Here is a 27,870-nt window from a genome sequence, read left to right on the forward strand (position 1 = left end):
ACTGGGGGTTTACAAATGTGGCTCCCATCTGCAAGAAGGGATCTGGGAGGATCTGGGGAAACTACAGGCCTGCCAGCCTGTCCCCGGTGCCAGAGGAAGGTTATGGAGCAGATGATCTTGAATGCCATCGCATGGCACGTAAAGGACAGCCAGTTGATCAGGGCCAGTCAGCACGGGCTTAGGAGAGGCAGGTCCTGCTTGACCAACCTGATCTTCTATCACAAGGTGACCCACTTAGTGGATGAGGGAACGGCTTGGATGTTGTCTACCCAGGCTTTAGTAAAGCCTTTGGCACCTTCTCGCACAGCATTCTCCTGGACAAACGGGCTGCTCATGGCTTCAACAGGCAAACTCTTTCCTGAGAAAGAAACCTGGCTGAATGGGCAGGCCCAAAGAGTGGTGGTGAATGGAGATAAACACAGGTGGCAGCCAGTCACAAGTGGTCTTCCCCAGGGCTCAGTGCTGGAGCCAGTTCTGTTCAACGTCTTTATCAATGACCTGGAAAAGGGGATCAACTGCACTCACTGTGAGATGACACCATATTGGGTGGGAGCGTTGATCTGCTGGAGGGTACGAAGGCTCTGCAGAGGGATCTGGGTAGGCTGGGTCAATGGGCTGTGGCCAGTTGCATGACGTTCAACAAGGCAAAGTGTCAGGTCCTGCACTTGGATCACAACAAACCCATGCAGCGCTACAGGCTTGAGGCAGAGTGGTTGCAGAAAAAGGACCTGGGGGTGTTGGTCGACAACTGAATGAACATGATCCAGCTTGTGCCCAGGCAGCCAAGGCGGCCAACAGCATCCTGGCCTGTATCAGCAATAGTGTGGCAGCAGGGCCAGGGCAGTGATCATCCCCCTGTACTGGGCACTGCTGAGGGAGGTGTGCACTACCTTGAATCCTGTGTTCAGTTCTGGGCCCCTCACTACAGGAGAGACATTGAGGTGCTGGAGCAGGTCCAGAGAAGGGCAATGGAGCTGGTGAAGGGTCTGGAGCACACGTGTGATGCAGAATGGCTGAGAGAACTGCAGTTGTTTAGCCTGGAGAAGAGAAGGCTCGGGGGGGACCTTATCGCTCTCTACAGCTACCTGAAAGGAGGATGTAGTGAGGTGGGTGTTGGTATCTTCTCCCAAGTAAAAAGTGATAGGACAAGAGTAAACGGTCTCAAACTGTACCAGGGGAGGTTTAGATTGGATATTAGGGAAAATTTCTTCTCTGAAAGGCTCTGTCAAGCAATGGACCAGGCTGCCCAGGGAAGTGCCAAGTCACCATTCCTGGAAGTATCTAAAAGACACGTAGATGTGGCACTTAGTTTAGTGGTGGACTTGGCAGTGGTAGGTTTACGGTTGGACTCAATGATCTTAAAGGTCTTTTCCAAACTAAAAGATTCTATGACTCTATGACATTTTTTATTTGGCAGCCATCTGGATTTCTTCAATAGTCTGAATTATCCTGGGGAGTATTCCTGTCTTCTGTTTACGGCAAATCCCTGAAAGTAGCCATCACTGACCCTCCAGCTGTTGAAATGTTGTCCACATGGTAGGATGAACAGTGTTAGCTACTCAATGCCATCAGTACACAGCAATTTGAAACACTATTGGAGATTATAACACACCACACTATATGAACTCACAAACAGACATGTCACAATACCAAATTACTGTAATTACTTCTAGTACGTCGGAGTATGATGTACCACCTCAGTGTAATTACAGGTATTTGTGCAGGCATTATTTTTTGGACTAAAATTGTTGATCTGTCATTTTTAAGCTGATTACCCAATCTTCCCGGGCAGGTCTCCCAGAGTGTGTAGTCTTGTCTGTACAGTAAGAAAACACTGAATAAGAATACTTGGTGATGTAGGATGGTTGGATGGATTTTTGTTTTGTTTTCAAGGGTAAAGGAGTGTCAGCTGAATGTTGAAATTCTAGGAAAACAAAACCAGCTATCTCTGATCATCAGTTCATTTTTACCATGCACTCTGAAACAAATGTCACTTTGTAAATCTGTTATATAAAAATTACAAAGGAATTCATAAAACCGGTATGTTATCTTCACTTATTTCAGTTGTGTTCTCAATGGATTAGTAATACACATTATTTTTAGGTCAGAACTTGCTTCCTGAGGCTTGCCACCCCAATGCTCTGCGAAGAGAAAACTATAGTGCCTAGTTCAGCATGACAGAGCAGCATAGCAACAAAATGAAAGGACAGATGACGATGTGTTGAGCTCTGAGTCCCATCTGCTCATACAGAGGCACTCTGGGAAGTTGTTGCCAAGGGGCAAGGAAAGAACTGAGGAACAACCACAAAATGCCATGTTTCCAAGGTGAACCTCACAATATGATTTAAGCTAAATCAAGAGCTTCAAGGAGATATATACAGCAGTTATGAAAGCAACTATTCCCACTGGATCCTAAGTGACTAGCAAATAAATCAAAATAAGATATTCAAGAGAGGTAGCAGCATGGTCTCTGATCTGATTATTTTTCAAGAACATCTGCAGTGTTATGCTTCCCACATACAAAAAACACCCAAACAAATGCCAGAATACAGTTTCGGTTTCTGCATTCAAAAATGGGAACCTGTTTTCCAGGCAGAGCAAGACGAGCTTATTCCTCTTCTTCCTATTGATATCCTAACAGTTGACTCTCTCTTTTCGTGTTAATTCCTAGCCACCTTCTGCTGTGAACATACACTGATATTCACGCCACCCGTTCATACTGGGCAGCATTAACACAGCTGGCTTAGGCACCACCTCAGGAATGTCTTCTACATACATGCAAACTGTTTAGCACCATAGAGCTGTGCCATATAGTGCCAGGACTGTGCTAACAGTGTTGACTTTCTGGAAATACTTATCCATTTTAAATTAAGACCTTACTGGCAAGTACTCTTAATAGCCCCTATAGCAAGAGTTTAAGAAAGTAACCAATAAATACGTTTACGAGAGAGCAGAATGTCACTGAGCAGCGGGGCACGTGACGGTAAGCCGTACTAAGATTTATAAAAGAGAAACTACTCAGGGTGTGATTTGTGTGGTTGGCTTTAACAGGCAAAAAAAAAAAAAAAGGCAAATTCCATTATGCAAAATATTCTTTCACTTTGCAGTCAATGTAACTGGAAATACGGCTTGTGGCAGAAACCAGCATTGCCTCAGATTGCATCAGTCTTCTCCCCAAACTGCAGGCAAATCTTTTGCTATTCATTCTTGTTCCATTAGACTCTACTTGCACTCAAGTTCATCTGTTATACATAAGATGTGATTACTTATTTAATTGTTTGTAACAGATTTACTTCTATCAGAGTAGCACCTGGACATTGCAGTAAAGATTTAAATCTCATTGTGCTTCCTACTATGCAAATACATCACAAGAAACAGACCCTGTAATCACAAAATTTTGAACAGAAATAAACAAGCTACACATAGAGTAGCAAGAATAACAGCAGCAGCGAAATGAAACCATCTGGTCAAAGTAATACAGCAAAGATGTCTTGGTTGGTTTCTTGATTCAGCTGTATTGTTAGTAGTCTTCTGAAATTGAAAACAGGATGCCCATTTGCAGTTAATGACTGAAAATTGTTCTTATGTCATTATCCATTAATATCAGTCACTCTGGTTATCAAAATGGCTTAGCAGGCAATGAGCCTGACAGAGTAACAGGGAGTGCTCTCTCCTCAGAGATGTTATTTGGAGGCAGGAAGACTATGTTATTCATTTCTGATACCCACAAATCAGAAAGAAAAATTTGCTGATAGCATGTGGTAAAATTCACCTCTTTCTCCATAGAACCATGGTAAGAAAGTCACAAAAGTCATTAATTTAATCCCCCTTGTGGTTTTCTTTACAGGAGCTCTGTGAAACAACATTCAGGAATGAAATGGTCCTTTAAATGACACTTCGATGAAACCATTCAGTGTGAAAGGTCTGCTTTCTCTTTCTTACACTTCTGCTGGTTGTTTTCCCTGTAGCACTACTCTCTTGGGGCCTTTTAATTCTCAAACAGACTGAAACCCTTCATATTGTCACTGCAATGCAATAGGGTCTTTCCACTAAGACTAATGTCCTTGCCGTTTGGTCTTCATAAGCTTGTACTGTCTTATCCTCATTTATCCAAATGTGGGATTTTTTCAGTGTTTTACAGACATTCCATATGCACTGCCTGTCCTTCCTAGTTATGGGTGGTGCATACAGCTTAACCTTTCTCACTGTCAAATGGCAGGATGGATCTATCAACACAGATACATACAACCCTTGCAGTGCTGATGAAGCCCCTTTTAACAGTCATTGTGTACCACCCTAGAAGGATGCTGCATTTCAGCAGTGGATAAAGTATAAACATTACATAGGCATACTTCCTCACGCTTTTGCTAAGTATTAGCTATTTTTAAATTAATGATAACAGCCTGTGCTCCTCCAAACATGTCAGCAATGTATATAAACTAAGAAATCCACGTTATTTCAACACACAGCTTCAACTCTTTCGAATGATCTTTTACACAGAGTGCTCTTTAATCCTCCTGCAGAGCATCTCTGATCCCTTACCTCATTCCTATTACTATTTTTAGAAGCCAGAGATTTAAACGTATTCTCTAAAATAGAAGATTGTGTTTGGTGTAGGATACAACAAGGCCAGTTGGAAAACACAGCTGCTTAGATTCTTGCAAATGCTAGTGTGAAATCATGGTAGAGGCACATCAGGCCAGTCAGAATCAAGTAAGTGATTTAGCTTCAAATGGTCTAGTCAATTTTATAACAACATTTGTAGAGCTATGGGATGCTATCGGACTGCAAAACATACATACCAGCAGATAAAGTCAGCAGGGCTTTCAGAACTGTTTTCATCTCATGTCACAAAAGCCTCAAGACATATTTAGTATAAAATCTTGATGTTTTCTTAGTATTCTAGAGCATTTTAAGCATTTTTCTAAATATGTGAGATTTTTAGAATTTTAATTTTTTTTTTTTTTTTGCTTATGAGGTGAAAAGAAAAAGGAAATATATGACAGGCCCATTTGCAGCAATGCTTAGATAAGTACTTGTGTAAGAGAAGAGCATTACAAGAAGAGGAAATACTATAGTCAGCACCCACAAGCTCTGAATGATCTAATGTAGAAAGTGAAAATAGAAAGACAAATATCTTTTTCCCCAAATATTTCTCATCCTCTTTAGGACAAACTTCAACTTGCTACTGAACAGTATTTCCAATGTAGTTCAAGTGTTTCTATTAAAAAAAAAAAAAAAACCCACACAAAAAATATATTTTATGTTCCCTCGTGCTTTTAGGAAAAAAAATTTTTCTGTGTCACAGAGTTTGAGGTGTAAGGCCAGCTAGAAAGTGTGTGTGGCAGCTCCTCAGCAACTATTTGAAGTGAACTGTAGACAGAGGTACTTTTACACGTGGAAATTCACCCCTCCCTTTTCAAACCAGAAAAACGGGCAAAATGCCAGGAGCTACAGGCTATGAGCATGTTTGTGAATGGGGAATTCACCTGCCAAATCATGAGCTCCCTGAGGACTGCACAACCTTCCACATCCGCTCTTCCAGAATATACCCTGAAACAGCTTCAGCCTGTGTTGCAGCCTGGAAACATCAGAAACAGTGACCTATTCCCATGGTCCTTCCCTGGACTTTCCCTACTAACGTTATTTGAGCCTATTCTGTGTCCAGCATAATAATTCTCTATGCACATACAGAGAGGCCTATCGTGCAGCTATGCTACCCACAGCTTCTCTTACCATAAACTGAAAAGGTTCAGAAACCCCTAAACTACACTGACTTCAGTGTGTTCAGAACTGACATAAGACATGATCTGGATGAATCAGCTGATGAAAAAAGTTGAAAAATTGGTCCAATAATTATTTAACCACAAAGTTTAGATTAACATTTTTATTTTATTTCTTACCTGTACTTCCTAGGCTTAGAACAGAATCGTTTCACTGCAAATGTAGTAACCTGGCTGCTGAGAATACCTTGAAATAATCTTACCTAGGCACAACGTGCACGTGGGCCAAAAAGTGTACAGTGGAAAGCTGCAGTTTTTCTTCTTTCTGACATTATATTACCAAGGCGAAGTACAGCATCATCTTCATCACCCTTAACAGCAAACCACTTCAATGTCAACACAACTTCAGCATGGCTTCATTGGTTTCACAACACTGCTAAGCGCGTGGAAAGTTTATGCTTTCGCCCTTGCAATGGTATTGATTCATATCCTTAGAATACAAATCCTGTTTGTTGTAGCAGAGGGAGTGGAAGCCAGGTCACTGACACAAGGCACTACCAAAAACATAGTCTTTATAATTTAAAGCTTTGACAAGCCCCCATAACATGCAAATTTGGCACTCTTCCAAACCAGGAGGAAAACTATAGATAACATCATTTTAACAATTCTTATTATCTTGAAATTGAGCACTATTTTGCTCTTCCTGTAAGCTGGAGCAGTTGTTTGTTTTCTAAATTGTAATTGTCAGATATGGTTAGTACGGTTTTTATGAATTCAGAGCTTTAAGAAGTAGAGAAGACTTAACAGCACTCTGTTAGAGCAGACTGGCTCTCCAGACTATGTTTTTGAATTTATGGCATAGTTAAAGCAACACGGGGTAAGATGATAAACAGTGGCACCTAAGAGTTCTCTGGGATCATCAAGCAGTGTAACCATCAAAGAAACCCCTTACGAAACATATTATTCCAGGGGCATATTGTTCCATTATAGCCCAGAAAAAGAAATCTACATTCTTTGGAAATGTGCTGAATGTGAGGAAAATTGAACATTCTTCCCCATCTGCTGGAAATACTCTAAAGTAAATAAGGATGCTAAGTACTGGGCAGAACTGGAAGTAATTTTTTAAAATAACAAAAAAGCAGACGCCAGTGGAGGCCCCTAGTCGTCCTCCTAGGCTTAGCACTGGAAAGAAATTACGGTTTGGGAAACTAAATCTACAGATAGCTGCCAGATGGTTAATCATGGTTAGTGGAGAACACAAAGAGCTTTACTTGATGATCAGGCTTAGGAAAATAACAGACATCCCAAAAAAATGAAGATTTTACAGATTCTGAAAGATCTGGAGTCAGTAAATTTTCACAGACTGGCTCACAAATTCAAACCTTCCATTTAAACGCATGTCAGACCCCTCTTAAATGTTGATTGTTGTCTAGGAAATAAAGGCTGCTAGGATAAGCCTTAACAAGCTTTTATCTGAGAGAAACGGTGCAGGGTTTGACTCTTCTACTAGTATAACACCACAAATATTAAACTAAGATGATAAAACTATCAAATCTCATTACTGTGTTACTAGCTGCTGGGCTAGGAAGCATTTCCCGTATCAACATTGGACAACACAACATTTGATGCACCTACTTACAGTCACCTCAGGTCTTTAGATATGTTACTGAAGTAAGGAAATACTATAATCGGCAAGAATTCAAATAAGTTACCTAGGAAATATAACACATTAATAATAATTAGAGAAGTATGTTTGGGTTTCACAGGAGAGTGAGTTGTATCCCATTTTACAAATGTAATTAAATACTGACAGAAAACCCAGAGGTTTTAGTGCAAGAAATAGAATAGTCTGAAAACTGGTGGGGTCTTAAAACTATTTATTGCTTAAAGCACCTTATTTTAAATAATTTTTAATGTTATTTGTGTAAGGTAAATAATACAAGATATTTTTTTCTTTTTCTTGGAGAAGCTAAAATTTATACACAATGTGCTCTGTATCTCTTCAATAATCTTGTTATTTGCCATTTCCTCCTTTTTACCTTGGCAATTTGTGGCCCTTTTTGAACAACTTATTTTGTTGTTATTATCCCTAGTTCTTTTTTTAGCAGTAGCGTTTGACTTGAATAGGAAGTGGATTTGCTGTGTTTCCTCTCCTTTCAAGCTGTGTGCATGTCAGTCAGTCAAGCAGTAAGCATCCTGTTCTTGTTTTCTTGCTTTTCCATTTCACTTCACCATTACATTGTAGCTTCATTTCACAAAGGAATTGACAGTAGCACAGTTTCAAAAATCAAGATATATTTCAAAAATCAACAGTAACTGAAAAGATACATACTGTAAAAAATGTACTTTTAAAGGCTGAAAATGTGGAAGACCTCTGTCACCACAACTTTTCTTCACATTTTTAGTAATATCTCACCTGGGTAGCCTATTTTTGGAAAACTGAAGTTGAAAGCTGACCTTGAAAAAGACAAGGAAATGGAGGAAAAAAAAAAGCAAAGAAACAAAACAAAAAAACCAAAACACCAACAAACAAGCAAACAAACACCCAACCAAAAAAACCCAGACTTCAGTGAGATCAGAATCCCTCTCTACTATACACCAAGCTTTTCCAAGGAAACTTTGTTTTTCAGTCTCCATTTGTACGTGGGCAACTTTCACAAAACATTATTTGGGCATTACACATTTGTATACACAACAGCTGAAATTCCCTTGCAGAAAATGAATTCTGTCTGCCAAAGGGATGACAATTTTTGTCTGCATTTTAGATTAACCTGCGAAAAATCAGTCCTACAAAACTAGCACATATATATCAACTTATTTAACACAGATACACTGCATTAACAGTATAAAGTCTTTTATAGAATAAGAAGGTTGCTGCTGAAGTAAGGATTTCTCTTACGAGATACAGGCTTCATATATCCAAGAACATTTTTTTCTCCTCAGTTAACTTTAACAACATATGGAAAAAAAAAAAAAATAATACTACTGGACCTTGGAATCACTTCAGTTTTGTATAGCAGTATATTACAAAGTTTATGAATAGTTCAAGATATTTTCACAATGATCCCATATGTCTGTATGTAATCTGAAATGTCTTGCCTGTTATAACCACAAATCAGTATTTTCTTACTATTAATTTCTGAGCAGCAACCTGTCTTAAGAGAATACTGACAGGTTTATTTGCCCTCCTTCATGAGCCTGAGTTTTGTCCTCCCTAAAATAACTTTATAAGGGGATACCAACTTCACTTTAAGTATGGGCTATAGCCTCTAAAATATTTTAACTGGCGTATTAAGTCAAGTTGTAAGTTAAAGAAGAAAAAAGATAATTCTTAGAACAATTCATGTTCTTGAGTATTTTCCTGGAAATTGTTACAAATTCAAGGTACTGATTGCTTAGGTTCCATATAAACGAGGGGTTACTAGAGGGTTTTTCAGCACAACCCTGCAGAACTTGACAGTGGGTATCCAGTCCAACTGTTACTGAACTTAGCAGCAAATTCCTGTTGATTTACATGAAATCAGAACCAGGATTAATATACATTCATACTCATGCTTAAGTTCATAATAGTGACCGAAGTTTTAATTCCTCAGAGAACATCCTCACCCTGTGGGATCAATAATAAAACACTCCTTAGCTCTGCGGGTCTAGAATTTTACTAGTAAGTTTCACTTTGCTGTTTAGGATCTAAATCAGCTAGCACTTAGATTTATTAAAATCTAGCTATGATTCTTCAACCTATTCACACAATCAAGATGACTTTATGTTACTACCAATGAGAACACTGAAAACATAGTGGTCATGCTGACTGTGACTAGTTTTTGAGAAAAAAAAATAATTAAAAAAAAGTTGTAAGGTTATTAACAACAGAAATTTTTCATCTAAGAGCCAGCATCCATGATCTGAAAAGGCATTAAAATCCTAAATGATGAGATGAAAACCTACTTGCATTTTTTTTACAGTGGCTGTTGAAGTACTGCGTTAGGTTACATCCCTTTTCTGAAGAAAAGTGTAATTGATTAATAGGCAGGCAAAAAGTTGTTTCTTGAGCTTGCTGGAAAAGTACCTTCTTACAGCATAGAACATTCTCACAAATGATATAAAAAAAAGTATGTCAGTTACCACTTTAGAGCTATCAAGTTTACAGTGTGTGAGCCAATAAGCCTAACCTTGATCTGGATCCAGCTTTGGATAATTAACTTCTTCCTGCCTGCAAAATCCCCCTACAGAAGCAGCTGGATATAATTTAAGGTTTCACATTATTAAACAATTGTTACATTCACCGCAGACACGGCTGAATTCAGTCATCTGTAAAAGGGACTTCTTACACACAGAAATGAGACTGAACTTTCTGTCTTCAACCCAGACGCCTTTTTTTTTTTTTTTTAAGGCCGTTAACAAAGAATTGCTGCTTATAGAGAGCAGCACTGTGTGAACTCCGAAAATAGTTTCCTCTCTTCCCTCAGACACAAGGGTCAGCAACTTGTCAAGGATTATATGTCAGATTGTATTTTTCTTTTCTAAGTCAGTGGTTGAACTTGCTGGAAGGAAGTCAGCAGGAGCCAGGAACTGCTGCTTCCCAAGGGGCAAGATCCCATCACCATACAGTCAATAGCTCATCTGTATGTGAGGTACTAGTTTCTGGCTGCCACCAAGTCCTAATTCAGGCAGTGGGGGCAGTAGCTTGTTAATCACATCTTCCTTTTCTTCCTTGTCTGTGCCTGCTCCTAGTACTTCTGTCTGTGTCAAGGGTTCCTATATATCACAGGCTGTGACACCAATGCACCTTACCAAATTTGCCTCCTGACACTGGCATGTACCCCAAATGACACTAAATAAAGCCAGATGCAAAAGTCAGGAGAAGAAAATACAGTGGAGTGAGCAAAGGAGGGAGAAAAGAAAAAAAGAAAGGAAAAAAAAAACCAACAAACCATTCTTCTAAAGGAAGACAAAGCAGAAAAAGTAGAGCCTGACACCTAAAACACTGCAGGAGAGCAGAGAGACAGCAACTACCAGGTCATTCCTGAGAACACTGAATGTTCCACAGATTTATACACCAGCAAAACAATGAGCTCCTAGTCCAGGCTAGAAAATTTGAGTGCTGCAACAAAACCAAAAAGAAATCACAAAAACTGCAAAATTCCATTCTTGGAAGTCAAAGCCTGATTACAAATATTCATACCAGAATTTCAAGTAACAATGACAATCTCTAAACTGGGGCCTTAGCTCTAGAAGGAATGCTTCACAGCTGAGTGTAGGACATGCTTTCAGGCTATGATTCATACCTCTATCTAAACTCTTTAAGCAAACTTTTCTGCTTTTCTGCTGGCACTACAGAGGAATTTCAGTACTGAAAAACTGGGCTTGATTTTGCTCTGTCTTATGCATGACCACTATCATTTTTGTTTGCTAAACTCTGCATGCAAAGCACTTGTTACTGCAGGTGGTGAGACAAGAGGAAAAGGAACTCTGTTCAGATTTTTGGCAGAATTTGATTTGTTACATAGCTGAGTGATAGTATAAATATGACACACAAATACTCTTACCCAATTAACCTCCCCCACTAGAAGGAATTATTTTGACAGGCTGATTCTGGACAAATTGTAAATATAACAGTTCTATTTAAAGTAATGTTAAAGGGAGCACAGAAAAGAGGAAAAAATATGAAAATAAGGTTGGCAATGGAAGAGGAGAAAAAGAGCACATGTAGATAAAAGAAAGGAAGAACTCCTCATAAATGGTAAAGAATAATGGCAAAGTAGAGGAAGGAGAAAAGAATATAAATCAGGGAGACCAGAAATGTAAAATGCAAAGTAGATCCTCTAAGCTAGTGATGCATATGGGGCAAAGATCTTTACCTGTATCTTTGTACCACATATAAAGTTGCAGTACAAATTACCTAATACAAATCATTATCACTTCTTCTATTTTCCAGTGAATGCATAAGTTTCCTAGGTACCTAAATATATTGCTCACTCCAGACATAAATTATTTAAGACCTCTAGCTGATGGAAGCTATACCACAGTCTAGTCTGTATTAGCAGTGGGAAATTATTACCAAAAGCATATATTCTCCTTTGCTCTTTTATTCTGTTGCTTACTTCTTTCTATACACAACCCTTTTGTGCTAGTTTCAGGTAGAAATTCCTATACCCCTTCTTGCATCTCTTAGTTACACACTCACACACAAATATACCTAGCATGCTGAATTTTGTTACTGTTTTTTCCATTGCTCCTATTCTCAAGTCCTTAATCCTTCATGGTATGAAGCTGTTACACTTTCTCATAAATACACTCACTTTTGCTGATATTGTCAGTAAAATACTCAGAACTGAATATATTTTAATTTGCATAGCCTTAACTGCCTTGAATAGCATCAGTCAATTTAAGTGTAAGGCCGCCGTGAATGAGGGGTTCTCCAATTCAGAACTTGGCTTCAGGTTTACTGATGAGAATGAACTTGCCCATGAGCCCCAGAGCCTTTATTTGTAGCCACAGGCTCCAGCTTTTTGTGTTTTTTAACAGCTCAAGCAGAAAACTTCCAGCACAAAGCTGTCAAGATCCCTTTTTTAAAACGTGTCACTTCAAGGCAATTAACTATATATCACTGCTGATAGCTCTCTTCCTGGAAATCAAGTGGTATCTCACTGTATTGATTTCTGTCTAACAGTAGGTATAGCATGGAAAAATACAAGAAGGTTTTGCCAGTAGTTTGCCTGCAGCACATTTTCTCTTTGCAGGCTCCATATACACTGTTTCTTCAACAGGTTTCTACCATCCCATACTGAGAAGTCACAAGCTGTAGTATCAGAAAGGCAATGTTTCCATCCATAACAACAGCTTAATTCATACACAGCATGCTACAACAGAAGAGGTCCTCAGGAGCTGGGTGTCACCCTGATGTGCGAATTCACAGGAAGCAAATTTATGGTTGTTAAAGTCAAGCTGAACTCTTTTCTACTGCATGCAGGTTCTTATACCACAACCACCCTCACTAAGTACTTTCCAGTATTAGACAGCATGACTAGCAGTTATGAAACACAGCAACTTAAAGCAAAAAGTCATGGTTAGTTATTACAGCTTCTATTTGTGCACAGGAATGTGCTAGCTGGTACCTCATGGTTTAAGGTATAGCAAATTTTTTAACACTGTATTGTTCTGTGATCCTGTTTCCCCTATATAGATTAAGAAGTACACTTTGCACTTAGAAGAAGAATGAAGAGCTCAGCGATAGCTCTTCATGTTTAGAGTCATGCCACTACCTAGACAAGTTTTAGCCTTAGTATGGCAAGGTCCACCGTGCAATGGAGCAACCACAGTGTGGAGCCTGGAATCAAGCACCCCTATGCTGTCCCTGCTACGCTCTGCAGTTGAGGTCAAGAGCTCCATTTTAAATTCTGTGCCTTGAATGCCAATTATCATACAACCTGAAGAAGCATGTAATGTGATTTTGTTCTGCACTAAGTGGAACATTGTCACAGCCTGTCCAAAACACAAGGAAGGCCCGAATAACCATGGCCCGTCAAAATTTGACTAGGACTGCTCCCTTGCTCACTGGAAAGGACAAGAAATGCCACTTACCTGTGTTTTATAAGAGGTCAACATCAGAAAGGAATTCACAATGACATCTCTATAGCACAGATTTGCTGTGAATACACATCTTGTAACACAGCAGACTGAACCATGGCCCTGAGTTTTCAAAATGCCTTTTTCTAGTGCCAGTATCACTTGTGTCAGCCCATATTCAGGCTCAGCTCAGCTGTTCTTCACACATGACGTTATTTTGCCCAAATACTAGATTAGCAGTGAAGGGCAGAGTAACATTTTCTGGCTGTTATTTGCCATACTGCTCATTACTTTTTGGCCAAGTAGGAAAGACAAACCCATTCATTCTGAGGACATCTTCTTTTTAATTGTCTTCTGCTACTCCCAGTTGGCTCTCCTTGTCCACTGTCTTGAGAGTTCTGCCTTAAGCATTTATTCAAAGATATTCTATACTTTGGGCTGTGCATGTAGCATCAGTCCAAAGGCTTTTCAGCTATAGCAGCTGCGAAAAGCATGCTAAACTCATGGGCAGCTCACACATGTGGCATAAGTGCTCGCAGCATGTTCTAACACCTTCAGCTCATCCTAGCTACCAGTCTGAATCAGTGCTTCTTTGCAGTGAACTGTATTACTCAAACTTAAGCATTTTGTATGTTTGATTAATTTCAGCCTTTCCAGTATTTTTATTTTATCTTCACCGATATTTTGCATCTGCTTTCTTTAATTTAGAAGTCTTTTCTTTTTTCTGGTCTCACTTTTGGCCTTGTTCCTCCAGTGAAGGTCAGATCCCTTTTTTTCTGATTGTCCTGCCCACTATCTTTAGGGAAAAAAAACACCATCTAGCAACATGTTCCATAAGTCAAAGCATCCAGCCTAGGTCTAAGATGACAACAGCTGTACAATTTACACCTCAGAAAAACAAGAAGATTGCTAGGTTCCACACCACTTGCTCAGATATGCCATTATTTTCCAGTGGGCTGTAACCGATCTTCTTTGTATTCCACATGCCCTGCTGCAGCTTTGTAGTGCTGCCATTCCTATTCCTGAGAATCACAATGGACGAATTGGCTGAAGTCTTCTCCGACAACCTAAAGCTTCCCTGTCAAGCCTATCACATGTGGAGGAGCCAAATATCCCCATTTATAATTCCTTCCAATGATGACAAGATTTTCCTGAACTACTGAAGCCTAGTTACAGCTCTATAGACCCTGACTGACTTTTGCAAGAACTTGTCTTGAGTCTCAGATTTTAGCAACCTACTGGATGTACTGATGCTAGATAAAGATAGCCCTGTTGCCATATGCACCATTCATTGCTTGATGCAACAAGTGCCATCAATTATCAAGTGGACTTGCTTTTGCCTAGGTTGTACATATTTGGTTGGTTGCAATAGTGTCTGCTTGCTTTGGGGAACTTTTACCCCTTTGTCACAAGGATCACAAATACCTACTTACTCTAGAAAAAAAAAAAAGGCAATATTCTCCAATCTCGTTCAAACAGAAGTTATGAATTACCAAGCCTGTTTTTTGCTGCCTCTGAGCAGCTCGTATTTGTCAAGTTATAAAGCTGGCTAATGTTGTAACCTTCACTACATCATTTCCAGCAGCTACATCACACATTTTTTCCTTGCTGCTGCCTCCCAGCCTGCCTCCTCCCTTCTTCTTCAGGGGCCTTTACCATGACTTCATGACCTACAAGATTACGGCTTGAACACAAAAGTCTGCTACTGTTCCAGCCAGCCAGGCAAAAGGACTAGAGGACTAGTCCTCTTCCTCTCTTGGGGGAAAAAAAAAAAAGTGAGAAAGTCTTCCTACTGTTAAAGAATCTCAGAAGATGGAGACCCATCTTGAGTGTAACGACACTGAACACCCATATTGACAAGTGTAGGACTTCTGTGATATAAGCTGAGATAACATCATCACTTCGGCAAGAGGTTTGGCTGTGCCACCGAACTTCCCACAGAAACAGTTCCATACAGTGATTCAGCCATCTCATAGAAAGTCTTTGACTCATCATGGGTTAGAACATTGCCATTAAGGGGTCCTGTTGTTCAGCCCCTCCATGACTGAAAATCTTTCGCATAATCCTGTTCTGACAGTAACCCATCTGAAGAAAACCACATGTATCCAGGACTGAGGAATCTTTCCACAGTCTTGATTTATCTATGGGACACTCCATGTCCTTATGCTAAGATAACAATACATTCCAGAAAGATCTTTTCCTCTCTGTGGCACATCTCTCGTAGTACTCAATAGATTCTGCACTGACTGCAGTCTGCCACAACTTGTTACAAAACTGCTGAAACGATCAATAAAGAGTGGTACAAGTTTGTTCCTAGCCAATCTCTAACAGCATCTCTAAAAATACCTCTTCTCCCACAGTCAAACAGCGCCAATCGCTGAATATTTTTTAAGTGTTGCTGTCCATCCCCATACTCCCAGGCCACCCCCTTCTTCTTGGGGCTGAAAAAACAGAGGGTATGAAGGCATGCTTCACCTCCTTACATTCTAGCTGTGGATCATGGGACCTAGGAAATGTCCTATACAGCCCTGATCTGAGCACAGTGTTGGAACACAAAACTGCGGGGTAAATGAGCAGATAGATAACTCATCTCAAGACTTCCCTGACAATTACTTTCGTTTACTCTTGCCTCATATATTTAGTGAATTCAATAGACTAATTTCATATAAACTTAATTCAATGTGCAGATTAAAATGCTGGTTTGTAAGCACGTTTTTAAAATGTGGGAGAATTTTTAATTTCTCAGGGTGTCTGAAACTTTGAATTACTGGTGTTTATATTACCTACGTATCAGTACTATTCTGCATATACAGTGCAGTATACAACAGCATAATGTGTATCAATAGGGAAGAACATAATGCAGTAAATCACACTAAAACTGTCTTTCAGGAAATCATCAATGTGCGGAAAGGCGCTTTCACAACATGCTTGAAGGGCTTGTTTTCTTTACCTGGGATCCCAAATGTCCTGATTCTACCAAATGGCAGTCTTAATGCTGCTATTAACTTGTTTTTACCTGCTTGCACCACAAAACGTCTAATGATGTTGTAAGAACAGTCAGGTTTTCAGCAACTGAATTGTTACTATATCAAAGATATTTTGTGCTGATACAGAAAAATTAAGTACAACTGCAAACAAATTGTTTTGTTCTTCTGTGCAACTTCAACTGTGTGGAAATAGTTTTGCATTGAGTCTATAAATAGCCTGTGAAATACAAGAGCCCTTGCTTATTTGAAGAGTTACAATACATGTCATATGTGAGCGAGGCCTGAGACGGGACTGGTTTTGAAGCAGGGGTTGTTGTTCTACAAGTTCTGGCACTAAACCAAGAATCGCTTCAGGCTATCGGATTTCGGAATGTCACAAGAGGCTTTCTGTTGGCTGGGGGGAGGGAGGAGAGTTGAGCATCTACTCCTGGAATGTTCATTTAGCAGCAGAACTCTAATGATCTTACAGGACACAGAAGGTATAGTAAAACGAGAGGGAAAAAAACCCCCCCACACACACAGAAAAACAAACCAATGAACCAAAAAAACCTCACCACATTATTTTTTCAGTACCTCTAACTGGAGCCTGCTTCCACTTAACCTTTTGCTGCCAAAGAGTGGTATTTTGAGGGTACTGAAGCAGACATATCTTTACAGACTGGAAATCTACTAATTATATGTGATTCTCAAACTGTATTCCTAAATAAACATAAGCACAAACAGAGCAACCATGCAACCATAATCTGAAGAGAAAGCAAAAGTAACAAATTCTAATGCTGAAGTACTTTTTTTATTTACATAACAATCTGTGAAACTTATTCCCCAGATGTCAGCTGTCCTGATACATTAAGAAGGGTTTGAACACCAAAAATCCTGTAAGAGAAGATTAAAAGGACCAATATTAAGTCTATTAAGATGGAATAGACTGGGTCTATTAAGTGTAGAGACTACCAATGGAAGAAACAGCAATGCTACAGACACCTAAATTTGCCAGAAAGAGCACGAGCTGTTAGTATGGACATGAAGTAATGGATTTAATCTGAAGGTTAGATAAACACCTATCAGAAAGTATTTAAGTACAATAAATTTTGTCTTGAGGAAAGCAGAGGAACTAAATGACCTCTAAAGTGGTCATTTACATTCTCGGAGTTAGCCTTACATTCTCAGCCAGCTTTACATTCTCGGAGTTAACAAGAAGAATATTTCTGTTGGGGATATTAATCCATCTCAGAAAGTAAACCAAACACAATCAGAGCCTCGTACTAAACGCATAAGAAACAGGTTATCTTCCATTATCTTTTTCCAAAGTTCTTAATCTTTTCTCATTAGCAGCTCATGCCAGCCAGTGTCTGAAACAGGATATCAGACTAGATGCCCTACTTGTCTAGACAACCTGCCTATTCCTCTAAAGATGTAACTAAAAATACAGCATCACTCATATCCCTCTCGAGCCCAAAGATAACCTAAGAAGTAAACGGGCAAAAGCCTGAAGCGCGTGGCAGGAAACAAACTTGGGCATGCATCGGTGATGTCTGGTACTTTCCTAACTAGAGACAGCATACTTGGACACTCTTAGCACGGTGCAAGTTTGTGCATGTGCCACTGAAATGTGTTCCTTCTCACTCGTGAACTGGAAAGAATTAATCTGGAATGAAGAGAGCATCTTAAAGCACATGACCGTGTCTCATCTACAAAAGTCACTTTTCAGGGTTATGGAATGAAAACATGTACAAGGACAACCATCGAGGGAACCCAGCGGCTTCCCTGGATCCTGATCACATGAACAATCTATATTAAGGAACATATCCCAGCAACCCAGCCTTCCACAAACACCTTTTCTCGGGACTGCTCTCGATAACAGCGCTCTGCTAACACGGCTGCTGTCGATAAGAGCACTCTCTAGCTGCCCGCGCTCCCACGGGACTCTTACGAAACGCTGGGGCGGCTGCCAGCTCCTCAGGCCTGCCCGGGAGGAGCGCACCCCGGCCGGCTGCGGGCCGGCAAGAGCTTCCAGAGGCTTCGCCAGCAGCGGCGCGGTCGGGGACCGGCTCTCCTCAGCTAGGGGTCCCGCGGCTGGCCCCCCCGGGCCGCGGGGCTCTGCAGCCCCTCGCCCGCTCTTGCACGCCCTGACACACACCTGGAGGGGTACCCTGCGGGCAGCGCTTGCTCGGGAGGCGCGGGCACCGCCGGGGCCGGGCACCGCCGGGGCCGGGCCCCGCGGGGCGGACGGCAGAGAGGGCAGGGCACGCCGCTCCCGCCACAGGCCGCCGCCGCCGCCCCTCGCGCCCGGGATCCTGGCACCGGCCGGCGCGTTACGGGAAGCTCCGCCCCCTTTCGGCGACGTCACGGCCCCTCTCGCCAATGGCGGCGCGAGCCGTGGAGGGAAGGACGCGGGGGGGGCGGGTGGAGCGTGACCGGGCGTGGGGGCCGCGCGTGCGGGACGGCGGCGCGATGGCGCGGCGCGGCGGGGCCGTTATCTAGGGTCTGTCGGCGGTGCGGCGGTGCCGTGAGGCGGCGGCAGGTAAGGGTCGGGGGGAGCCTCATGAGGCTCTCGGCCGCGGGCGGTGCACCCTCTTCTGGACCTCCCCCCCCCCAGCTTCCTCGCCGCCTCTGTGCGCATCTCTCCCTGAGGGGCGTCCGCCGGCGCGGGCCGCGCTGGCCCGCTCTGCCCCTGCGGGCTGTAGCCGGGCTCGGCAGGCCGAGCCGTGCACCGAGGGCGGGGATGCCGGGGAGGGCGGAGGGGTGGGCGCTTGGCCAGGGCTGACTGGGGCGACGACGGCAGTCTTGCGCCGCTCGCTTCCCGAGCCGATCCTTCGCCTTCCCATCGGCGGCGGGGGCGGCCCGGTGCAGCCTTCCCCGCCCGCGCCTCGCGGCCCTCCCCTGAGCCGGGGCCGGGGTGCTTCGCTGCGGGGTTTCGGCTGCCCTCGGCGGGCACTGACGGCGCTGGCCCGGCGCTGACGCTTAAAATGCAACATGGCCTCGCTCGCCGCCGAGCCGCCCGGGGCCTCCTCGGTGTGGGGCCTGAGGGGCGGTCGAGGCGTCCTTCTTGCCGGTGTGTGTGGTGCCAGCTGCTGGGGGTGCCCCATCCATTGCCCTTCCCCTGTCTCGGTCTGGTTTTAGTGACCTGCTGGCGTGGCGCGAAGGGTAGGACTGAAGATTAGCTGGGTTTTTCTCTAGTGCGGTGGCTGTTAATGCCGACAGTTTTAATTAATAAAGGTGCTGCGACCCTCGCTGGACTAGTGTCTTTCGGACTTTCTCGACTCTCTAATAAGCTTGGCCGTATTATCGACAGGCGTTTTCTTGTTGAAAAGCCTTGCGTTTTGTTGCCTTCCCCACAAGTGGTCTGTTCCTGTTGCTTGTAGACCAGAAAGTAGAAAACCGCGGGCCTGGAAAGAAAGGCACACTTGGGTTTACACCTGGTCCAATTACCGGAGCGATTCCCTGAGGAATTAGGGAGGAGCGGGTACAGGGAGCAGCGTGGGTCGTCTGCTAACTTCCGATGTGCTCCTGAGCTCCAGTCATCCTTGCAGCGGGTCTCTGACGCTCTTCCTAAAGAAGAACGGAGTCATTATTTTCATCTTGCAGATGATGAAACTGAGGCACAAAGGAAAGCAGTCTGCCAAGTGTGCTGGCAGCACGGAGGAGAATAAATCCCGCTCTCGGTTTTCATCCTTGTTTTAGGCTGACTAGGTGATTGCCAGCTGGTGGCTGCTTACTACTTTTGAGGCGTTTCTGAAGGAGAAATCTGGTAATAGAGTTATGTTGGGTTGTAGTTAAGTCGTTAGTGGCATGTCCTGTCACTGAGAAGGGGGGAAAAAGTTTGGGGAAAAAAAAAAAGGCGTCCACAACCTGAAGAGATTAGGTACTTTTGAGATTTATGGGTTCTTTTATCCTCTTTTCCCTTATAGAACATAAAATTTATACTTCTCTTCCTAAATACTGTTGCTTGCAGAGAAATAATATGTAAAAGGTATCTTGAAAGTATGTAACTTCTAAACTTAAATTTTTAATCTCTATGTTTGTGTATCACATTAAGATAGTAGGAGAGGATGGTGAAAATTTGAGATTTTTTCCTGAAAGTAAAGCGTCAAAAAGAAATATTTGGGTCTTGTTTACATGTCGAGAAATGTAATCTCTTAAGGAGAGCCTATAAATACAATTGGGGGGCGAGGGGAAGTACATATGCACATGTGTAAGTGTGTACACAAAATGGAGATATACTGTCTCCAGTGCTGCTTTCCTGGAGGATTAGCACTTGCACAGTTGTATGAAAATAAATAAACTTCTTGGCCAGTTTCTGTAGAATGATTCTTATATTAGCCGGAACTATCTAAATTAGAGAACCAGCATTGGTGCTTGTCAGTCTTCCAGGTTTGACTTTAAGCTGAGAACATGAAATGGTAAGACATTGTTTTGTATAGGTTCATTTGCTTTCTAGACTAAAGCTACTTGCTAGCTGCAAAAAAATCCAAATTATTTCAGAGAAATCAATCTGCAATTTTAGAAGGCAACAGAAAGAGGAATGTAATTCTTAGAAGCAAATATTTGGTGCTGCTGATGAAGCAATTAAATAATTTTAATCTGCACTGTTTTGTTTGGGTTTTTTATTCTGAGTGCTATGCTAAAACCCCAGGTGTAGGGAGAAGTCTACTTCTAGAGGAAAAGGAATGAGTAATGTGGAGAAATCCCTTATCTATTTCATGAAAGGGACAGAGATATAATTTGCGTGTAGGTATTTTAAATGTGAAAAAGAATTTTGGAGTGTTCTGTGCATATAGTGTTACGTAAGATTTTCAAGTGATTCTCTTAGAGGTGTTAGGAGTTTTTTGAGTCTCAAATATTTTCATGAGGGAAGTAGGTTTGGAGAAAGCAAGGAGGCTTGCAGATGAAATACTTCTAATTAGAAAGTAGTTACAGCCTGAGTAATCAAAATTCCATTAAAATAGTTAGGGCTTTTAGATGAGCTTTCAGTAGTACCTGGCTTGTTATTAAACCTCAAGCAGTGTTACTGCTATGTACAGTATCACTTGCTCTTATCTTTCTGAGCTGTGTGGATTCTTACCAGTCGAAGCTGTAAGCTTAGCTCTTAAATTTTTTTGAGGTGTTTCTGGAAATCCATTTGTCAGCAACCTTTGGGCTTCCATGATTGATGTGATAATGAGCCTTAATAGACTTAACACCTTCCTGTGGTGGTCATGGCGTGTTCTGTAGTTCCTGACTTGCAAGTTGGCTTTGCTGGCAAGAACATGTTATTTTGGCTGTTTCTCTTAAACCTAAATTGTCATTTGTAGGTCACTTGGACAGTAATTGTCACCTCTCTGAAACAGAAAGATGGTAACTCATCATATGACATATACCTGTATTGAGTTTGGGGTAGTTTTCATGATTTATGAAATCAGATTAATTTGTAAAGCTTCTCTCAGTTGCTCAGAATAAGTAGTGATACCTATTTTATGTGAATGCCTAACATTTCTTCAAAAACTATTACACATAGGTTAGCCATAAAACCCAATGCTGTTGCTACTTTATTCATATAAAGCTTGATTTTAGGGTTGTTACTAGCTTTTCACAGGACACTTCCTGAAGCATCAGTTTAAGGTTCAGGCATAAAGGCTAACTGCTTTTCTTTCAAAATAGTAGCAGGATGTGAAGCTTAATAAAAGTCCCATATGATTTTGAGATAAAATGGGGTGATGTCATGGCATATGAGTTTGTCTGTCTTTGTTGAAGTAATCACAGTGTTTTAACAGGGTTTTTTCCTAAGATAATTTATGTTCTGTGAGTTAAGCTCTGTCATCATCAGCAGTTCTAAATTGACCATGTTGGTTTTAACTGTGTAGTATTTTGATGGACTTTGGTCCTTTGCTACTTTGGTAAGCTTAACTATGAAAGTAACATGACAAACTTCTAACATCAGTTTCTGTCTCCCTTCCTTTTTCACTTAGTGGTTCTCGACAACTACATAGTATAGATAAAATGTTGATTTGACTTTTCTTTAAAAAAAAAAAAAAACCAACAACAACAAAAAAAAAACCACCAAACAAAAAAACCCCACCAAACTTCTGAACTGCACCTTCAGTGTTAGTTCAGCATCTGGTTAAACTTTCACCTCAGGTTCCTAATACGCTAAACCAGCCTGTAAAACTTTGGGCTCTGCTGCATAATTGCTGAAACTATCGAGTTTTCTGTGGTCCAGACTTGCAACTTAGTCTGATTTGAAATAGTTATTGTCTAGCAGCATTTCTTTTGAGTGATGGTGATAGCACTATGTTTTAAAGTTTTGGTGTAGATTTTATGCAGGGTTTCTGCACTGTCTGCATCTGAGCATCTTTATATGGGGCTGATTATAAGCCCCACCATTTTTTGTTTGTTTGTTTGGTTTGGTTTTTTGGTGGGGTTTTGTTGGTTTTTTTTTTACGTCTTTCACCTGGGCAGGATGAGTGGAAGTGCTTAGTGTAGAACTAAACTTCAGTTAGGAATCAGTCTTGTAAAAGCCAGAGAGACTAATGTTTTAAAAAGCAGCACACATTACAAGGCAATAGCCCCTTCATGGGTTCAGTGTGTAGGTTCATAGAATCATAGAATAGTAAGGGTTGGAAAGGACCTTAAGATCATCTAGTTCCAACCCCCCTGCCATGGGCAGGGACACCTTGCACTAAACCATGTGGTCCAAGGCTCTGTCCAACCTGGCCTTCAACCACTGCCAGGGATGGAGCATCCACAACCTCCCTGGGCAACCCATTCCAGTGCTTCACCACCCTCACTGTAAAGAACTTCTTCCTTATATCTAATCTAAACTTCCCCTGTTTCAGTTTGAAGCCATTACCCCTTGTCCTACCACTACAGTCCCTAAGGAAGAGTCCCTCCGCAGCATCCTTATAGACCCCCTTCAGATACTGGAAGGCTTCTCTGAGGTCTCCATGCAGCCTTCTCTTTTCCAGGCTGAACAGCCCCAACTCTCTCAGCCTGTCAAACTGATTGACCAGCGATGGGGAAGTAAAATATATCAGAACAGCCTAGAAGCAGATAAATGCTGAACTGTAGTGTGATCTTGACACCATAGTCACAACTGCTTGTTTCCTGTGCTGTAGGTAGGTGGGCTTTCCTCTGAACTTCCCATTGCAAGTGATGGAGCATTAGTCTTGTTTCTCTTGCCTTTCAGGAGCTGAGTGTGGTAGAATAAGTGCTATCAACTTTCAGTGGCTTCTTTGCTCCCTCGAAAGAGACACTAAACTTTCCAAAGGGCAAAGTAGTAGAGATTTGGACTTCATTCTCTTATGTGTAAATTAATCTGCTTAGGACAACTAAAATCTTGTATTCCAGGTCTGAAAGACAGTTATATATAGAAATAACATTTTAAAAGATGAAGTAATCTGATTTGTTACAAAAAACATTATACTTTAGAGCAAAATATGCAATAATTCTATATTATTCTTTACTTCTGTTGAGTCTGTTATTGGCTCGGTGTTGGCTTTGACGTTCCTTCAGGTGCTTCATAGTATTTTGTATTATCCTGAGCCATACTTACTAGGATTTTAAAACCAGCAGTTCCTGAACAGTTTTGTGGAAATACAATTTAACCTGAAATAAATCACTACCGGAAAGAAAACTAATACTTTGTATTGATGAAATACTTACCTTATCTGACGTGCCATTATTATTGTAATGTGGCATCAGTTGTGATACCAAGTGAGAGAGAAGTGCTATAGCAAACATTCTTTTTTAAAACTCTCGGTTTTGCTTTTTTATATCTGCTTCAGTCTTTCCTCTTTCAGTGTGGAAGCAGCTTTTGCTGTTCTGCAGCTTTTAGCAATTAGCAGGGAGGGGAGTTGCTGCTTCTTTCCACCTAGCTTGTAGCTGCCTTAGGGCTCTCATGAGCTTTGGATGTTCTGCAGCTCAAATTGTTCAACTTAAAGAGCTTTAACAGAACCTTGCTTAAAATAAAATTAAAAAAAGAAAAAAAAAAGAAAATCTCAAGTTATATCCTTAATAGAGCACAACAAGCTTTAGGTTCACAACAGGCAAGCAGTATTTCTGATAAATGTTAGAGTAAGTCAAGACACTAAAATAGATTACCATGTGCTAGCTTTATTCAGTGTCTGAAGACCGGAATCAAAAGAGAATAGTCTTCTGAGTTTGGTTGTATTCACCATATGAATCTTTTAAAATTTGTGAAACTACTTGGGACTTTAAAATGCAGAAAGGCATGAGTAGGCAGAAACCTTATTTTTCAGGTGTTAGAAGACTTTACATCCATGATAATAAAAAATCAATTGGTTTAGTTCTCTTAGTGTATGCTTGTAATAAATACCTAAACATGTATTGCACTTGAAACTGCATAATGGTTTTCATATCCAGCCCAGTGAGAGTACTTGAGTGTAACATAGAAAAAATGAATAGCCTTTTGATTCTAAACTTCATACAACTACAGTTCCAAACAGCCTCTAGTGACGAATATAAATGCTTCTTAACATAATTGTCAAGTCTTCTAATCAGCAGTATCTCTAGTATTAAATTTCTATACAGGAACTCTTAGTAGGTTTTGAGTGCTGAACTCGCAAGCACAGATGCAAATATACTGTTGAGTGATTCTGATTGCTATTATTTTAGTTGTAACTGAAACACATGTACATTGGTGAGTCCTATGAAGACTCTGCTATAAAGGTTTGAGATTGGCTTTAGTTGTTTATTTCTGGTTCTTATGAATAAAGATTTTCCTTACATTATAATGTTAATCTTGATTTGTTGGGGGGGGGAAAAATGTTTATATGTGCTGATGCCTAAGGAATGAGATTCTAGCTTATGACTGATACATCAGTGCTTAAATGTCTAGTTTTATTGATCTTTATGAAATGCCTTGTGTCTTTCTGCCATTATTATAAACTGAACTACATGCAATCAAATCAACAGAGTATTTCCTATCATAAACTGCAGTTTCTTCCCCTTCTGATAATAGTAAATGTAGCATTTAAATTTTCTTTTGTAGGGAATACTGTGGAATTCCTAAAAACTTCTTAGTGAGTTGCCTTCTGTAGGGCTAAAGTTCAGAATACCAATTTCCAAAGAAGTTTTGTCAGATCAGTGAAAATAAAACTTCAGAAGCAGGGTTACTACTGGCAATCTCATCTCAAATCTTAGTAAGCGTAAAAATTTGTTTAGTTTCTAGCTATAAGAACAGTATGAAGTCTGCTTCTAGAAATCAGGTTGTGGACTAAATGCCTTGCTTGACTAAGCCAATCTACCTATTCCTGTAAAGATGCCCAAGTGTGACTACCAATAATATGATTAGAGAATGGTAACTTGCTTTTATTAATTTAGGGCTGCTTTATAACTGCAAGTTGAGAAATCCAGAGGATACTTTTGTGGCTTCAAAACAACTGAAGTGGAAGCTACTCTGAATGCTTCAGTTTCTCTGAACTGTTCTATAGAATTGTCAAAATGGAGAACAAGTGAGCTCTGCTACAGTACAGAAATAAAGAACATAAAATGTTAAAAAAAAAAACTTTCAAATTTCTGAGGAATTGCAAACTCCCTTGTAGGATTTTGAAGGTTTGTTATTTCTTTTTCTATAGGAGTCAACACTATATGGTTGTTGATATGGAAGCATTGTATTTCGTAGTTCTTAAATGTATTTTAAGTCACTCTTGTGAATGAGACGCATGGTTTTGGGGTGAGTTGTTCTGAACCTTGAGCAAAGCATTTATATCAGTGCCCTTGAAAGCTACGTAAGTATGGTAACTATAATAAAATTCATAGGGTTCTGTTTCAAAACCTGAGCCACAGTGTTATGCTCTCTATTCTAAGTGAACTTCCCACAGAAGTTCCAGTGAAGTTTGTTCCCATACATGACACAAAAACCTTAAGCTGATGTATTTCTTAAATTTGTAACTGCTTTAAAGGGGCCTTAAACTGCATCAGTTGTCTTAAGTAGACATTGGATTTTGTTACAACAGTAAGCAAAATGGAAACAGTATGCCCACTATTTCTCTAAAGTAAGAATATGCTATTTCAGAAAAGGGAATGTGCATACTTAAGAAATTGTCATAGACTAAATACAAATCTGAATTTGATGGTGATCTGAAGAGTAATATTTTAAATACATATTTATATATTTTTGTCTGTTACAGGAATTCTGTGCAGCATGTTTTCTGGGTGGAACTGGGTGGCCCATAGCTTATATCTGTTCTTGAACATCTGTTCTCTTGAAGGTAAGTCTTTTCTGTCTCACAAGCAAGAGACTTATTTAATCGGATGCTTGAAGCATATACTGCTTTTTGTTTAGATTCTTGTGGGATGAAGGCAGAAAGCAGAAGTATTAGGATAGGGAGACTAGTCTGTGCTCTTAATACAGTGTTAAAATAATGCATGTTAAAGCAATACTTCTGCTTCTATTCATTGGCTCATCTGTGTGCAGAAAGAGTGAAGAGTGACTTTGGTTGCTGGAAGATTGCTTTAGTTCCACTGACATCACTGGAGCTGTCATTGTAGCAAACTGAAGTTTGATTTCACATATGCCAAATGGTATCTAAATGAAAGCATGTATTGGTTAAACTAAGTGCTGTTAAAGCAATGAGCTACTGGTGAACTGGTGTAGTAGGCTCTATGATCAATTCAGAGCTGTGGGTCACTGCTATTATGTTGAAAATGATCATCCTCAAGATATTTAGTATGGTTGTTGATTCAAAGCAGTATTTCAGTTGTCTAGTTCATCCTTAGAACTTGACACTTTTCTCTTTATGTGCCTCTGTAGCAGTAGTCACAATTTTATTGTTGTGTTGAAGTTCCTTAGTAAAAAGAGTACTACAAAACGTGCAGAGTTCACTATAGTTACCAAATATGCTTATAGTATACCACTGAAGATTTTGAAATTGACAACTCAAGTATTTAACTGTTTGCATGCAATTCTTCTAAAACTAGTTCACCGCAACAAAGGTTCACACTTATCCCAGTCACCTCAACTGTATTACCCTTCTCCTTCAAAACACAGTAAACATTCAGTCCTTTGCTCTCCTCTGTCTCTGAAGGTCCCTGTTTATTAATAGAGCTTTTCTTGCTTGGTAAAATGCTTTTGCAAAGTCTAGGGAGCACTACACTGGTTGTGCCCTTTAGATCTGCTTGGTGGTCCACTAATGCATTTCAGTTTTGTAACTGTCAAGTAACTAACTAATTTCCTGCATAGACGCACGTAGTATTTTTAACGTTACGCTGGTGTTGTAGTAGCAATATTGATTACAGAATGCTCTGTATTTTTTAATAAAGATGCAATTCTTTTTAGTTTCAGGTGAACTTGTACAGTCATGTGGTCACATCATCCCAGAGTCTCCTGTATTGGCCCTTGGTTCCAATTTCACAGCATTATGCGTTTTGAATGAGAGTTGTCTGGACTTTGGCAATATCTATGCTAGTCAAATTATCTGGAAAATTAAAAATAGAGTAGTACCTAAAGAACAGTATCGTGAAATAAACAGAACAGTTTCCAGTGTCACATTTAATGATACTTCTTCACTAGCTACTCCTCTGACATGCAACATTTTAGCAGATGGACAGATTGAGCAGAACATTTATGGAATTACAGTTACCGTAGGCTGTAAGTA

General features: G+C 40.6%; 1 protein-coding gene across 4 annotated transcripts in view; it reads left to right on the forward strand.

Annotated features, from left to right (window-relative positions):
• The first annotated feature begins 813 nt into the window (after positions 1-813).
• The window catches only part of IL6ST (interleukin 6 signal transducer), a 51,964-nt gene continuing 24,907 nt past the window's right edge, over positions 814-27,870 (forward strand). The window contains exons 1-3 of one of the 4 annotated variants that reach the window (XM_030512652.1): positions 814-821; positions 4,173-4,178; positions 27,512-27,863. In XM_030512652.1, the coding sequence (XP_030368512.1) occupies positions 27,536-27,863 (328 nt within the window). In that variant the 5' untranslated portion in view covers positions 814-821; positions 4,173-4,178; positions 27,512-27,535. Of the gene's footprint in view, positions 822-4,172; positions 4,179-18,631; positions 18,798-19,398; positions 19,421-25,805; positions 25,826-26,403; positions 26,485-27,511; positions 27,864-27,870 lie in introns of those variants that run through there. The other 3 variants (XM_030512649.1, XM_030512648.1, XM_030512650.1) reach the window with 3 other exon arrangements.

Source organism: Strigops habroptila, chromosome Z (genome assembly GCF_004027225.2).
Source record: "Strigops habroptila isolate Jane chromosome Z, bStrHab1.2.pri, whole genome shotgun sequence".
Lineage (NCBI taxonomy): Eukaryota > Metazoa > Chordata > Aves > Psittaciformes > Psittacidae > Strigops > Strigops habroptila.